The following is a 14,759-nucleotide window of genomic DNA, read 5'->3' on the forward strand; positions in this document are numbered from 1 at the left end:
GAGTGAGTTTGGTCCAAAGTAACTATTTAAATTCGTCTCGTCTTTATTTTGTAATACTACCCGCGGTATCACCCGCGTAGAACTGTTAATGGAAGTTTGAGTGATTAACTGGAACTAACAGACAAACAGGTAGACAATTTCTTTAAATTAAGTAGGTACGTATGTACTTTCATGTGCATTTAGTGAACAGCTGTTAATTTAAAATTATAAACAAACACTTATATTTTTAACTAATTAACATTTTACTAGGATAAGGGACTATACATATTAGTTGTAATTAAAAACTATAATCCGACTTACAAAGAGTCTAAATATTACGAAACGAGAAAATAATTTAGATATAAATCGAGAAATACTTAGGTACATAAGTGGCTAAGGTACAGCCATAGTCACAGTCATATTATATACCTCTTAACATGTAGGTTTAACAGAGGTTTTCCAGACGAAGTTTAGGTGGAATATAAATAGATCATACCTACTGGTAAAGAAAAACTTGGAGAAGGTTGAAATGGTTTATTGCAATTAAGGTTAGGTACTATGACAAATTGGCAAGCTACAACCGTCTCGTGCGCGCGTTAGTTGAGAGTGAGGTCATTTCACGGTCGAGTGAATGACGCCGCTGTATTTCCAACCCCTTGGCCTTTTGAATAGCAACGACAATGCTTCAAGGAATCAGCAGACTTTTAGGAAGGCGCGAACATAAACTCCCCCCCTGGAATACTTCCGGTATTACAGTGTTTCTTGACACAGTAGAGGGCACAGCTTCGTGAGAGCCCTTCGTACGTCTCCTTTCTGCGTGGTGATGTCGGCTACTCTGGATACGCCATCGACGCCGGGAAACAACTGTTTCACTCGTCCCATTCGCCAGTGAAGAGGGGGACAGTTTTCTTCTCGAAGAAGCACCAGGTCTCCCACTTGAAGTTTTTCTCCGCCGTGAGTGCGCCACTTGGAGCGGTGCTGCAACTCGGAGATATATTCGTTTTGCCACCGTTTCCAAAAATGCTGACGGGCTAGCTCGATGCGTGCGTAACGTTGCAGGCGAGAAGGGTTGTCCATCTCCAACGTTGGTTCCGCTAGCGATGTCAGCGGTCTACCGATCAGGAAGTGCCCTGGGGTAAGGGATTGATAGTCGTTAGGGGAAGAAGAGATAGGACACAGAGGGCGGCTATTAAGAATAGCTTCCACCTGTGCGAACAAAGTAGACAATTCCTCATACGTTAAATTGGTATTGCCCATAACGCGCTTTATGTGGTGCTTAGCTGACTTGATACCAGCTTCCCATAGGCCTCCAAAGTGAGGAGCGTAAGCTGGAATGAAGTGAAATTTTATTTGCTCGATAGCCGCAAAGTCAGAGAGAAAATTCGGTGCCTCTTTTAAGAAATTGGCTATTTCTTTGGATGCTGCGATAAAATTTCGGCCATTATCACTAAAAATCTCCCCAGGTTTTCCACGCCTGGCTATTAGCCTACGTAAGGTCATTATGTACGCCTCTTTAGTCAATTCCGTCACTGCTTCCAAGTGTACGCACTTATACCTGAAGCAAATAAACAGACACAAATAACATTTGGATGCTTTAGCCCCACGACCCTTTCTATTCAAAATGGTGAACGGGCCCCCGAAATCCACGCCTAAAGTCTGAAAAGGAAATGCTGGTGTGGTGCGTTGCGATGGGAGATGACCCATCATTGGCATTGCAGTTTTTCCTTTGAGACGCTTGCACGTTATACAGCTACGCACGACACGACGCGCTAGGTTTCGACCGCCTATAGGCCACACGTAGTTCCGAACCACGTATAGCAATAGTTGAGGTCCTGCATGCATCTGTTTAAAGTGCTCGTATTGAAATATTAAGTATGTCAAATGATGCCTTGAATGCAGTAAGATAGGATGTTTCTTGTCGTAACTATAATTTGAACATTCAAGTCTACCACCAACACGCATAACATTTTGTTCATCTAGGAAAGGCGTAAGCGCTAGGAGGGTACTTTTTGCTGAGATGTCGCGTTTACTTGATAATGCATTAACTTCTTCGAAAAACGATTGGATTTGAGCAAATTTACAAAGATAAATTAATGCTAGGCTCAACTCGTCAACTGTCAGAGGACCGTTTCTTTTACTTTTAGGAAATCTCGTATTATGAACAAAACGCAATAAGTAAGCAAATGATCTTTTGAGCCTCATGAAGTTAGAAAATCTTTGGAAATCAACAAACGCCTCTGACACTTGAGTTGTGTGAGCTTTTATTTCCGGCAACTCGCACTCTGATTGTTTGTTCAGGACGGGCCATTCGGAATCAATTTTTGTTAAAAACTCTGGACCTGACCACCAAAGAGTTGATGCTCGCAGGTTGGTAGCCTTGGTGCCACGTGAGATAAGGTCTGCGGGATTTTGATCTGTTGGCACGTGACGCCAATTCGATGACAGAGTTGTCTCGCAGATTTCTACAACGCGATTGGCGACAAATGTTTTTAATTTGTTCGGATTTGTGAGTAGCCAACCCAAAACAACACTGGAATCGCTCCAATGAACGCAGCAATCGACAGTGCACCTCAGGGACTCTAGCACAGACTTGGATAAACGAGCGGCCAAAAGAGCTCCCAAGAGCTCTAAACGCGGAATCGTAATAGGTTTATTAGGATTAACTTTAGACTTCGCGCATAGTAACTTGACTTCTATTTGCCCGTCACAACTAATAGATCTGAGATATAGGCAGGCACCGTGAGCTGAAATAGACGCATCAGAGAATGAGTGAAGTTCTATTCTACTAGGAGAACTACAGATAACTAACCTTGGGACCTGCAACGATTCAAGTTTTGTCAATTCTGTTCGCAAGTCTTCCCAAGCTCGCTGAAGGTCCGAAGGCACTGGCTCATCCCAACCAATGTCGCGACGCCACAATTCTTGAATAAGCACCTTCGGTCCAATAGTGCATGGGCAAATAAGTCCTAGAGGATCAAACACCTTGAAAGAGCTTGATAAAATTTCTCTCTTGGTTACTACTTTGTCAGTGTCTTTTGAAAAATCCATTATAACCCTTAAACTGTCGGTGGATGGCCTCCATTGCAGACCGAGAGTGCTTGTGGATTCGCTTAGCGTTAGTGTCTCTTGAGGATTTATTAAAGAATTTTCAAAAATTGACATGACGTTAGATTTAAATTTTCTTAAAGGAAAGCAACCCGAACGTAAAACAGAAATAACCGAATCTAAAATATAACGTAATTCTGATATGGAGTCGGCTCCTGTCAGTAAATCATCCATATAGAAATCGTGTTGAATTATCTTTTTTATTAATTCATCCTCGCATTCCTCTCCTAATGTCCAAATACACTTTGTGCTTAAGTAACTAGCGCTCGCGAAACCGTAAGTTACCGTATTGAGTCTCAATATCTCTAGCGGTTTTGACTCGTTGTCTCGCCATAAAATGAGCTGAAGATTACGATCGTCTTCGTGCATAGTTATTTGTCTAAACATTTTCTCTATGTCACCTGTCAACACGTATTTGTGTTGACGGAAACGCAATAAAATAGAAAACAGTGTATCCTGAACTCGTGGTCCAATGAATTGCAAGTCATTGATAGAGATGCCTGACGATGTGGAAGCAGAACCATCGAATACTACTCTTAATTTAGTGCTTTCGCTTTGTTGCCTAAATACTGGATGGTGGCTTAAATAATAGGACGGTTCCGATCTGGGTATGTTCACAACAGAACAGTGGTTCAACTTTACATACTCGTTAATAAATTCAACGTACTGAGATTTGAGCTGTGGTTGTGTTCTAAAACGTTTTTCTAAATTTAAAAATCTCTTTTTTGCGATTATATAAGAATTTCCTAAGGAGCTGGGGGAATCTTTTAGAGGTAAACGAACGCAGAATCTGCCCGAAGAATCACGTGAGGTGTGAGTCTGGAAGTGATCTTCACAAGACTTCTCTTCGACACTTAATAGACTTCTGGGTAAAATTTCTTCCAGTTCCCAAAATCGGTTCAATAGTTTTTCGAGGTTATCTGAATGGGAAATTCCGACTTCAAAATTGCAATTGATTTTACTAGGAAGAGTTCCTGAATGACTAGGGCCAGACAAAATCCAGCCGAACTCTGAACTTATTAAAAAAGGTTTATTTGTACCTAACGATTGTCGGTCAGTACCTACGATTTGCCAAAAAATATCAGCGCCGACCAGCACGTCTATTGGTGACGGCTCGTAAAAACTAGTGTCAGCCAACTGAATATCAGAAGGAACTCGTAAATCGTTTGTGTATATTAGGGTTTTTGGAATATTTCCTGTTAATTTTGATAGCACTGGACAAGTTAATTTAGTTGAATAGTTACTAAATAATGATTTAAGTTCGAACGTACACATCTCTGTAACAGAGCAAGAAGTTGAGTTTCCGATCCCTATCACATTAATGGGTTTTATAGGCACAGACTCTAAATTTAACCTTTGTTGCAAGCCCTTTGAAATAAAACTAGATTCCGCACCGCAGTCTAGTAATACGCGTGCTACTACGAATTTGCCGTTGGCTGGGTTGATCGCTTTTACCAAGGCAGTAGACAAAATCGTTACCTTTCTGTCATGCTTAGCAACGTTAACTGTAAGATCGTTAGATGCCTTAGCTGAGTTGCTGAACGTTGATTCCACATTGGTTTGTGGAACAGGTTTTTGGTTATTACTGCACACCATCGTGTTATGTCGTCCCTTACACTTGCGACAAGTCCCACTTCGACAAAAATATGCACTGTGCCCGCTGCGCAAACAGTTCCTGCAAAGTTTCAAACTATTAACTAGAGCCTGTCGTTGGTCTACTGATTTGCTTTTGAAAACTTCGCAATCATATATGCGGTGTGATCCATTACAGGCATCACACGTTACATTAGATTTGCCTTGAGTATCTGTGACTACACGGGCGGCCATAACGGATTGTGATCGCCTTTTCTTGCCGTTAAAATCAGAAGTCAAATTACTAGTGGTACGCGAGTGGTTGTAGGATTCCAGAACATCGGCACGGTCTTTAAGGAATTGATTAAATTGTTCTACCGTAGGGGATCCCTCAATGGAATTTCTAAATTCTTCCCACTTCATGCTAGTCTGGCTGGGAAGCTTAGAAGAAACAATGTGAACTATGATAGTGTCCCAAAAGGAGGTTGGTTCGCCTAAGCTGGTTAGAGCACGTAAATTTTTATTTAGAGTATCAACGATTTGTCTTAAAGCCTTATCTGTCTCGCTTGACTTTATTTCAAAATTTAGCAGTGCATTCAGGTGACTCTTAACAAGTAAACGCTTATTGTCGTACCGCTCACGCAATAGATCCCACGCCTTATCGTAATTTGCTTCAGTGACTTCTAAATTGCTAATTACTCTTGCAGCCTCACCTTCCACATACGAATTAAGATAGCAAAATTTGATGGGCGTTGGTATTCGTTTGTTATCGTGAACTAAAGAACAATATAAATCGCGAAATTCGAGCCACTTGTAGTAGGAACCATCAAATTTTGCAATCTGTATAGTGGGAGGCTTGAAACCTATGCCCGTTTGCTCTTGGCAACAATGAGAGGAAGAACTGTTAACGTCCGTAACGTTGTTTCCCCGACTATGTCTTGTCTGATACTGCTGACCCGTGGCAACCAAGGTGGCAAACTCGAGTTCAATTGCATCACGTTCCTCAAGCTCATCGTCCATCTCAGAAGCATTTAGAACCTCAATCTGACTTTGCAACTCGTCAAAAATGCTACCTAAACTCTCAATTTTGCCTAACTGTATCGTTAATTTTGTCATTTCTACTTCACTTGGGGACTTTATAGACTCAAAACTATGTAAAAAATTTCGAAATTTAGTTAATCTTCCTTTAATTGAGCTTCGTTTTACGTTCAGCTCCTTTAAAGTCGCTTCAGACATTGTAAATACTCTAAAATGCAAACTCAATCACAAAATTGCAAAAAAAACGATTACGCTATTTGAAGCTAGGCAAAACAATACGTAGCTCACGCTCCTCCTTTGTTTAAAAACCGGTTCCTTATCGCTTCGGCCGGCCGGGTCGTCGGTATAATGTCAGCTGTCGCTGCACCTGAAATTGTGATATAATTCGTGAAATTGTGATGTATTTCGTACTAAATAAGTGCGTTTGAGTTATATTAATAGTGTGTTTCGCAAACAAATTCGTTAACTTAATAGTCTAGATAGAAGTAAGCTTAACTTTAAATTTAAAAGGAACCTATTTTGATAATAGATTTAAATTAAACATCTTGTAAATATTATAGTTATTAGTTACTCAGGTAGTTTTTAGTTTTATAATAAACTTAGTTTAGTTTAGTTTTATTATAAGCAATTTTTTAACTATTATTTGTTAGCTAGTGAGTTCTCAGTTATGACTATAAGTTCTAGAAATCTAATTAATTTAAGTAGTACTTGTAGGTAAGTAAGAACTGTATTGCATAATTTTGTGTTTTGTATTAATGAACTTCTATACAGATACTTATGTAGGTACCTATATTGATAGTTGCAACTACAATCTAAACCGTATATTATTTGTATTTTGTTTTTAATTAGATTTAGCCACTAACTGAGGTCCAGTGGATATAATTGTAGGTAGGCACGTACGTACCTATACTCCTTTGTACTCGTAGATGAATTGCCACTCTTGCGCGCACAGAATGAAAACTATACTTAACTACTTTACTTTACTACTAGACAGAAGAACTAGGTAGGTAGGTAAATTAGGCTAGGACTAGGGCACTTAGCTGATCGGCTTGCGCTGCGATGCCGGTGGCCGAAGATCCTCTTGAGTTATTTTTGTCCAGGGAATTTGACTCGTCCTGTCCACGGTCGCCACTTTTCTTATGGTAAAGAAAAACTTGGAGAAGGTTGAAATGGTTTATTGCAATTAAGGTTAGGTACTATGACAAATTGGCAAGCTACAACCGTCTCGTGCGCGCGTTAGTTGAGAGTGAGGTCATTTCACGGTCGAGTGAATGACGCCGCTGTATTTCCAACCCCTTGGCCTTTTGAATAGCAACGACAATGCTTCAAGGAATCAGCAGACTTTTAGGAAGGCGCGAACACCTACATACTTACATACATATTATACATACATACATATCTAGATACATACACTCATTTTGGCTTCGTCAAACATTTTTGAATGTTGGTTCATAATGACTCTTCAGTATAGCAGCATATATGAAGTGCAAGACACTGTCGACTCAAAAGAGACCTGTTTTTCATTCACAAACATTTTTTAATTTTCGAAGCGTTAGCGTTTGTAGAATGAGAATCGACGTGCCACATGGCTACAAACCCAGGCCATTTGTCGACGACTTTATAATATAGTCTCCGAGGCAAGTGTCACGATTTCATAGGAAAGCAAAGTCCCAATAATTTAATTTTGTTCCAATAATAACGACTAAATACTAACTAAGTAGTCAAGCTAAGTTCAGGCATAGAGGTCTATGCCTGAACTTAGCTTACTCAGCTTTTGAAATAGGTCCTCTTCAATTCAGCGAGTTTCAATAGAAACTAAAAGATAAGTGCACATCAGTGCACTTCAAAAGATGATTATCTTAGAATAGTTATAACAGGGTATCAAACCATTGTTGTGAATAGTTATAACAGGGTATCAAACCATTGTTGAGAATAGTTATAACATGGCATTGTTGGGGTCTATTTTGGTGCTTCACTATCGCAAGCGTCGCTCAAGTATACAAAGTTGTAGTGTAAACCTCTATATCTACTCTGACTTGCAGGCTAAAAGATAAAAGAGGTAGGTTACATAAACCATATTCAATGTTTACAACTGGCACACAAACATTATTTCAGCGGCATTGTCAACGGCGCGATGACAGTGCGGGGACTGAGCTCAGGTTTGCTAATTAGCTTAGTTTTAACGTGCCACTTGCGGTCCACGTATAACCGATCTACCTTGAACGAGAGCAGGCAACCTATGCGTTTTCAGTTCTGTTTGGTATATTATTTTAAATAATAGAAGGGAATAATAGGGAAGTTAACTAAAAATTTTCAATTAAAAAGTTCATATTTTTTTAATTGTTTGCAAATACCTACGTGCAATGAGTCAAGGTGAATATTATCTATCATTTATTTCGAATCACAATTGAATAACAGATGAGGACATATTATATTTCTAATAACGGATCATAAGAATTGTGAAAGACTGTGATTTTTAAAATTTTTTATAGCTAACAAATTTAAAAAATCACAAAACGTCCTCAGATGTTTACCATTAAAAGATATTTTACATGTCATTCTTTGCTCGCTTGAAACCAGAACCGGTACCGTGTTAAAATTTCAGAAATATTTGGACAGAGTTGAGATATCGTGAGATGGAGTCAAAAATTTCAATAACTTCATAAATCGTATTTCCGTATAGTCTACATATTTTCATTGTTTTTTTTTAATTTCCTCACTAAAATATAAAAAAAAATAACTTTTGGTGAATTATTTTGACTAAAATTTTTGACTAAAAAAAACACAGCCGTTAAAGAGTTAGGGGGTATCTCGTAAAAAAAGCACTAAAGCCGCTCGTTCGATATTGCAAATTGCAATAAGGAACATATCGAGCAATTGACCGAAACAATTGCCTATTGCCTAGTACTCGATTATTTGCTCCAGATTGATCCTTACATGTCGCCAAGTAATTGTTGCTCCATAAAATAAATTATCAAGTGAAATCTTACGTCCACATTGGCTGTGAGTGCTGAAAGCTCGTTTTGAATGTCGATTCTAAACTTTTTGTTCCTATAACAATGAGATCGTTCAGTATTGCCACTAAGGGCGTATACAATCTTTAATGCATTTCCCGTCGTTAACAAAAACACAGCGTATTTTGGATGAAATGGGTAAGAACAATGGAAAATCAAGTAAAAATAGCTCTTTAAAATAGAGAAAGAGAATTGTATAAATATAATGCCCACTTTTTATGAACATATCCTCTTCCTATTTATACATATGTATATCCATATAGCGACTTGTGGTGCAAGAAAAGATCGAAGGCACAAGAGCGAGTGGCAGGTCACCAAGGCGCTGGACCTACCAAAACAAAACCGTAGTTCGTTCCACGAATGTGCTAGGAAAGCTACATTACGGGAGGAATAGCTACGGATCGTAAGGCTTGCCACCACAGGGTGGTGGCAAGGCGAATGAACGATGACAAATTTAGTAAACCGTCTCCATCTTTCCTTTCACGTGAAATTCAGTTTTTTCCCAAATCCGTAAATATTTTTCCGGGATAAAAAGTAGCCTATGTGTATATTACTCAATAATCTCTTATATCAACGAGTGAAACTTGAATTTTTTTTTATTTATTATAATTATTATTATTATAGTAAAGAAGAACTACTAATACTAGCAGTGTAACATATAATATCTGCTATCTATCATCATGATGTAATTGCTCAATTGATAAACAGTTTCAACGGTAAATGACATTAGCGTGTTTAATTTTCTCATGACGAACTATTAAACATCCTAAGCCAATAAATGTTTGTTTATAAACATAGCAAACAAAGGCTGGAGTGGCCAGCCGAATCAGATTTCTGTAAACTAACCGTTAGTTTATTTTTGAAACTCCGTTGGAAAGTGTCGGTATGCATACAATTTCAGTGCCTCTGGGAAGTGTACGTGCATTTTTTTACGATTAATAGTTTAGGTTACTTGGGTAAGATTTTTATTTAAATGTATATTATTTACAGATTATCCGAGTGCTCGTTGTACTTCTATACGTCATGGGATTACGAAGCATGCCCATAAATAGCCGATTTAATGTTAAGTTCAGTCCAGTCTTGGAAAAGGAGGACATATCACTTGGTGCTTTATTCGCGAAAATTCCTCAAGATTGGAAACCTGGATCTGCACAAAAAGTACTTTCAAAATATGTCCTTCCAGATGGTGCAAACTTGGAAATAGGATCCACGAATCAGATTGCCAAAATAATATTACCACCTCAATCTTCAACTGAGGAGCCTAAAGTAAAAGAAAATACAAGTTATATAAATATACCAATTATTATGCAACCATTTGATGCTTACAATGTTATAGTAGCAACAGCGCCTAAAAATATGAGACTTGGTAAAGGAGAAAATGCAAAGCCAGTTGTTGTTTATGTTGTGTTTCCTGATGATGACGGTGATCCGATGACTCCGAAAATTCCTTCTATATATTTCATTACTAAACCTGATGAGCCCCTACCTTTTCAAAAGAAGAAGGAAGATCCAGTATTACTTGTAGATAGCAATAGAACAGTCACGGGATTAAAAAGCAAAGCAATGATAAAATTTGTTAAGTTCCACAATAAAATGACCAATCAATTAGAAATTCATTAAACTTAGATTTAGTTCATGGTGGTGATGATGTTATAAAAGCTGTTTGAAAACCGATAAGTTGTCAAATTGTAAGACTTGATGTTCTGTGTAAAAATGTCATCCGGTGCTTACTGGTTGATATCATACAGTATGTAGATGAAATTTTGTCAATGTTTTTATCTTTATTTTAATAGGTTGATAATAAAGACCAAAATTGTGAAAAGCTGAGCAGGAATTTCATATATTTTTAGGTCTCATTACTTTTTTTAAAGTTGAACTTAATCGTTTATTATGAACATTGTATGGAAAATCCACAGTATTTCACTACTTTATAACTTAATCATATGTTTTGAAACTTGATACAGAAATATTAAGCCAGATTCTAAGTAAAGTAGCGATAGAATTAGTAAAATTGCACCGTACTCGTACATAGTATTTTATATTTCCTCTTCGTGCCATATATTATTATTTATGAAGTTTGATTTATCATCCAGGACCCTATCATCAGATTCTGATATGCTTATCATGATTCTACCCTCGGAATATCTCCTTTCCAACAAAATAAAAATTATCAGAATCTGTCCATAAGTACACGAAGTTATATGAGAACACACATAAATATATATAGTATATGTACGGACGGTTGAGAAACCTCCTCCTTTTTTAAGTCGGTTAAGATTAACCAAAAATAAATTTCCAGTGCCTTTATTATCTCGTAAACATTTAGTTATTTTGATCTGGCAAAGGTCTGTATTTTTTCAAACCTTAACACTTTAAACCTGATTACACATATATAGGTCACCGCGTCAGATGTATCAATTTTTTGAACCATTTCTTTATTTTCCTTTGAAGTTGTGCTATATAAACAATTTGTAAAAGGAATCAATTCAATGACAAACAACGCACATAAACTGAAATACTACAAAAGCACTATCATTGAAAAAAGTACCAAAAATAACAATCGGATGACTGATTAATAACCTTACTTACATTTAAATAAATATAAAATAACCTAATAATGATTATTAATAATAACAAGTCGTAAAACGAGGTGTCATACACCTTTAGTGAGTGGAAGTACGATTATATTACAGTAGTATCTACTTGTACGAGTATATCGGATTTCCCTTCTCAGGTTACTTGTATTAAAGATGATGCCAGGGCGGAAGTTGCGTTACATCAACGAGCAGTAGCTATTGAAATGTGAAACAACGGCCAACCACGTGCGGTGACAATAACAGTAACTTGAAGCGACTAAGGTTATTGATATAGATCATCTCTAAACATCTTTCTTTTTAATTCGATAATGATCTGCTTCCAAAAAGAAGGATGTTCTACGTTCGGCTGTATGTATGTTTTTTTTTTCTATGTGGAAGGCATTATTTTTTAAGTTACATTCATGCACTGTCATCAGAACTCAGAGCGTGTGCAAAATTTCATCCTAATCGAAGACCGGGAAGTGGGTCAAATTAAGATTCCAAGATTTTCTTACATACATAGTGTTAAGAATTGTTTGACTTCATAAATCCTCCACACATAATTACAAGTGAAGCTAATTAAATAAATAAATAAGCTTGTTAAAAAAGTGTCAAATATGTTAAAGTATAAAACGTTTAAAATATAATTTAATTTATGAATTAAATACATCAATCGATATTTATTTATTGAGGTTCTAATTAATAAATATCTATTTACGTATATATTGGAATATTACTAAAGTTGAGATTAAAAAACATTGTTAATCGGGTGTATGTGTACAATTAGGCATCCTTAACAATTTATTAGAAACCACAGACAAAGTTAATTAAAAAGGGGTCATTGTAGGGTTCTTAAAAGATTAACCTTAGCTTCTGATCATAAATACTTGAGTTATATTAATATGTACATAGAACGTATAGTATTATACCGATGAGAAAAACAGCAATTGGCCCAGATTTGGCAATGAATTACGATAGCAGTACAATAAATACGTGGAAATAAGGTTTTTTTGGAAGTACGTTGAATTTAGGTCATCGCTGATCCTCTAATCTCGCCTAATCGAAAGGGTCAAGACTCGACCTCATTCAGCAAGGATATATAATTAATCTGATATTGGTAATTACTTAGATTAAATTATAACCTATCTAGACAATTATCTATCTATATATAAGCAAAAGTAGGGTTAGTTACAGTATTTATATCTCATGATCGGCTGAATGGATTTATGTGAAACTTAGCACAGAGCTAGATTACAGTCTGGAAACTAAATAGGCTACGTTTTATCCCTATCCAGTCATCTGTGCAGATCATGCATAGGGGAAGAAGAAACATCGGCTATCTATAACGGCTGGTGGTCTTCGGTTGTGACTAGTTACCACCCTACCGGCAAAGACGCCAAAGCAATTTAACGTTCCGGTACGATGTCGTGTAGAAACCAAAATAAGTGTGTATTTTCATCCTCCTCCTAAAAAGTTAGCCCGCTTTCATCTTAGAATGCATCATCACTTAGTCAATTGCTAACTTGTAAAGAATACATCACCGCCTACTCCGCCTCTGTAGAATCACAGAGGCTGACTGGACACAGAACTGGGCGGCCTGCTAAGCTTCTAGAGCAAGCTCGGGTGGCTGGAGTGACTTCAGCTGCGGAGACCAGCACTGGAGGGCCTACGTAAAACGGTCGTGTGCGGAAAAGGCCACGGAAAAAGAACGGATCCCGATGTTCCCGTTTTCCTAAATTCCCCCGTGTACGGTATCCAAGCCAATGAATAGTGGGCTACTGATAGTGTTTCAATAAAGTAAGGGATAAATGGACCAAGCCGAGCTCCGTGTCACTTGGTTAGCACAGCTTAAAAGAAAACTTGACCTCCATAAGCGTCGTGACCCATTAGTCGGAGGTCTCATGAGATTGCCTCCGAGTTTTGACTGTGTGCGATCAACGTTAGAAAGAAAAGATACTTCGGGGCCACTTATGTTGTAGACGGTTCTTTGCATCGCTGCACTGTCTTGAAAGAAATGCCCTGCAGATAGATTTAGTGGAGCAAAAGTAACGAGTTTTATTGTTCAATATCGATTTAAAAGTTCTGTTGTGCGTATAAATCCAATAAATTGAATCGGTGAACTTCATTGGAATCAGTTTAATCTCTCGCTCGTTTCCTATTTGTATTATACTTACCGTGTAATTCTGTATTACCAATTACCCACTTATATCATTATCACCCTATTTAAAAACGGTCGACCTGTCTATCATATGTTTGTACATATTTGGAGTTTAAACCCATCTTGCACCATCAATTGCCTAAAAATTACAGCATATTTTAAGACTTTTTTAATCTATAAATTAAAATTAAATTAAATTAAATCTATAATTAATTAATTTTTATTTAACTTTTCAACAGCAACAACAACCGCGATAGTTTAAATTGTAAGTTCCAACTTTGATACCTCCTACCTCTCCGCTTCAGCTTGGCGAGTATCAATTTCTTTCTATGTTATACTACCGATACTAAAAGTTTCATCTTTCCTAAACTAGCGAGACTGGGATCATGGATCGAATGACATTTGTTACAAAGAATTTCAATTTCGTTTAAGTCAACAAACATAAATTAAGTTAAAGTTACTGAATTAGTCTGCGTCGGTGAAGGTTGTCTTTCGTTTGGATTTTTTATAATTATAATATTATTTTATTACATAATAAATGATTTTATTATTTTCTATGTTTCACCAACCGTGGTATTGCCCAAACAACAACTTAAACAGATAAACCCATTTAAATATGCAAATAATTTTAACATCGTAAACTGGCACGCTGTAATTTGTATCGTGTTGTATCAACAAATTATATCTACCCAAGTTTTAATTGTAGATTACGTTATCAGAGTATCATCGTTAAATTAATGGTCCGATCAAAGGTTTCGTTTGAGGCAATTACCAAAGTTCCCAAATTGATGTAATTGTGAAATGGTGACTGTTTGAACTATTTGTGTGGGGTTATTATTTAAGTGCAGATATATGTATTTTTAGAGCGTTTTCGTCGCCTCCCGTGACCAGAAGGCCTATATTTAGGCCAGAGGATTAGTATTACCATAATACGTGGCAATACCAGCCTTCTGTGCACTTTACCAATGAACATCGATTCGGACGAATTTAGTATATTTCCTTATTTATTTTTATAATACGTAGTTAATATAGATATGTACGTAGTTTTAATATTATTGTAAAATGTTATATAATTATTATTTAACTATTAAAAAGATAATATTTTTTTAAAGATTTAACATTTTCAAGTTTGTTGATGTATTCGTAGATAATTGATAGGCACCAGTATGGTAGACTTGTATTACATGGTCAATCTACGCTCTACATTACGAGTACAATCGCTACATATTTATACAAGCTCTTAAATATGTAGTGATTTCATAACATTTTGACATTTCGTACCCTGAGATCATTAAGCTCATCGCAGGATTATATCCT

The 14,759-nt window shown here is 37.0% G+C and overlaps 3 protein-coding genes across 4 annotated transcripts in view; 1 reads left to right on the top strand and 2 right to left on the bottom strand.

Moving 5' to 3' along the window:
• Window positions 1–14,759, bottom strand: part of LOC112054725 (frequenin-1) — a 227,718-nt gene that overhangs the window by 20,336 nt on the left and 192,623 nt on the right. The gene's annotated exons all lie outside the window — the stretch shown is intronic.
• Window positions 499–7,068, bottom strand: LOC128199714 (uncharacterized). Its single transcript, XM_052890636.1, has one exon. The coding sequence runs from the start codon at window positions 5,890–5,892 to the stop codon at window positions 730–732; it is 5,163 nt and encodes a 1,720-aa protein (XP_052746596.1). The 5' UTR covers window positions 5,893–7,068; the 3' UTR covers window positions 499–729.
• On the top strand, window positions 9,580–10,569 carry LOC112054642 (uncharacterized). Its single transcript, XM_024094529.2, has one exon. It carries the CDS (start codon window positions 9,732–9,734, stop codon window positions 10,326–10,328), a length of 597 nt encoding a protein of 198 aa, XP_023950297.1. The 5' UTR covers window positions 9,580–9,731; the 3' UTR covers window positions 10,329–10,569.

This window comes from Bicyclus anynana, chromosome Z, assembly GCF_947172395.1.
Source record: "Bicyclus anynana chromosome Z, ilBicAnyn1.1, whole genome shotgun sequence".
Classification (NCBI taxonomy): domain Eukaryota; kingdom Metazoa; phylum Arthropoda; class Insecta; order Lepidoptera; family Nymphalidae; genus Bicyclus; species Bicyclus anynana.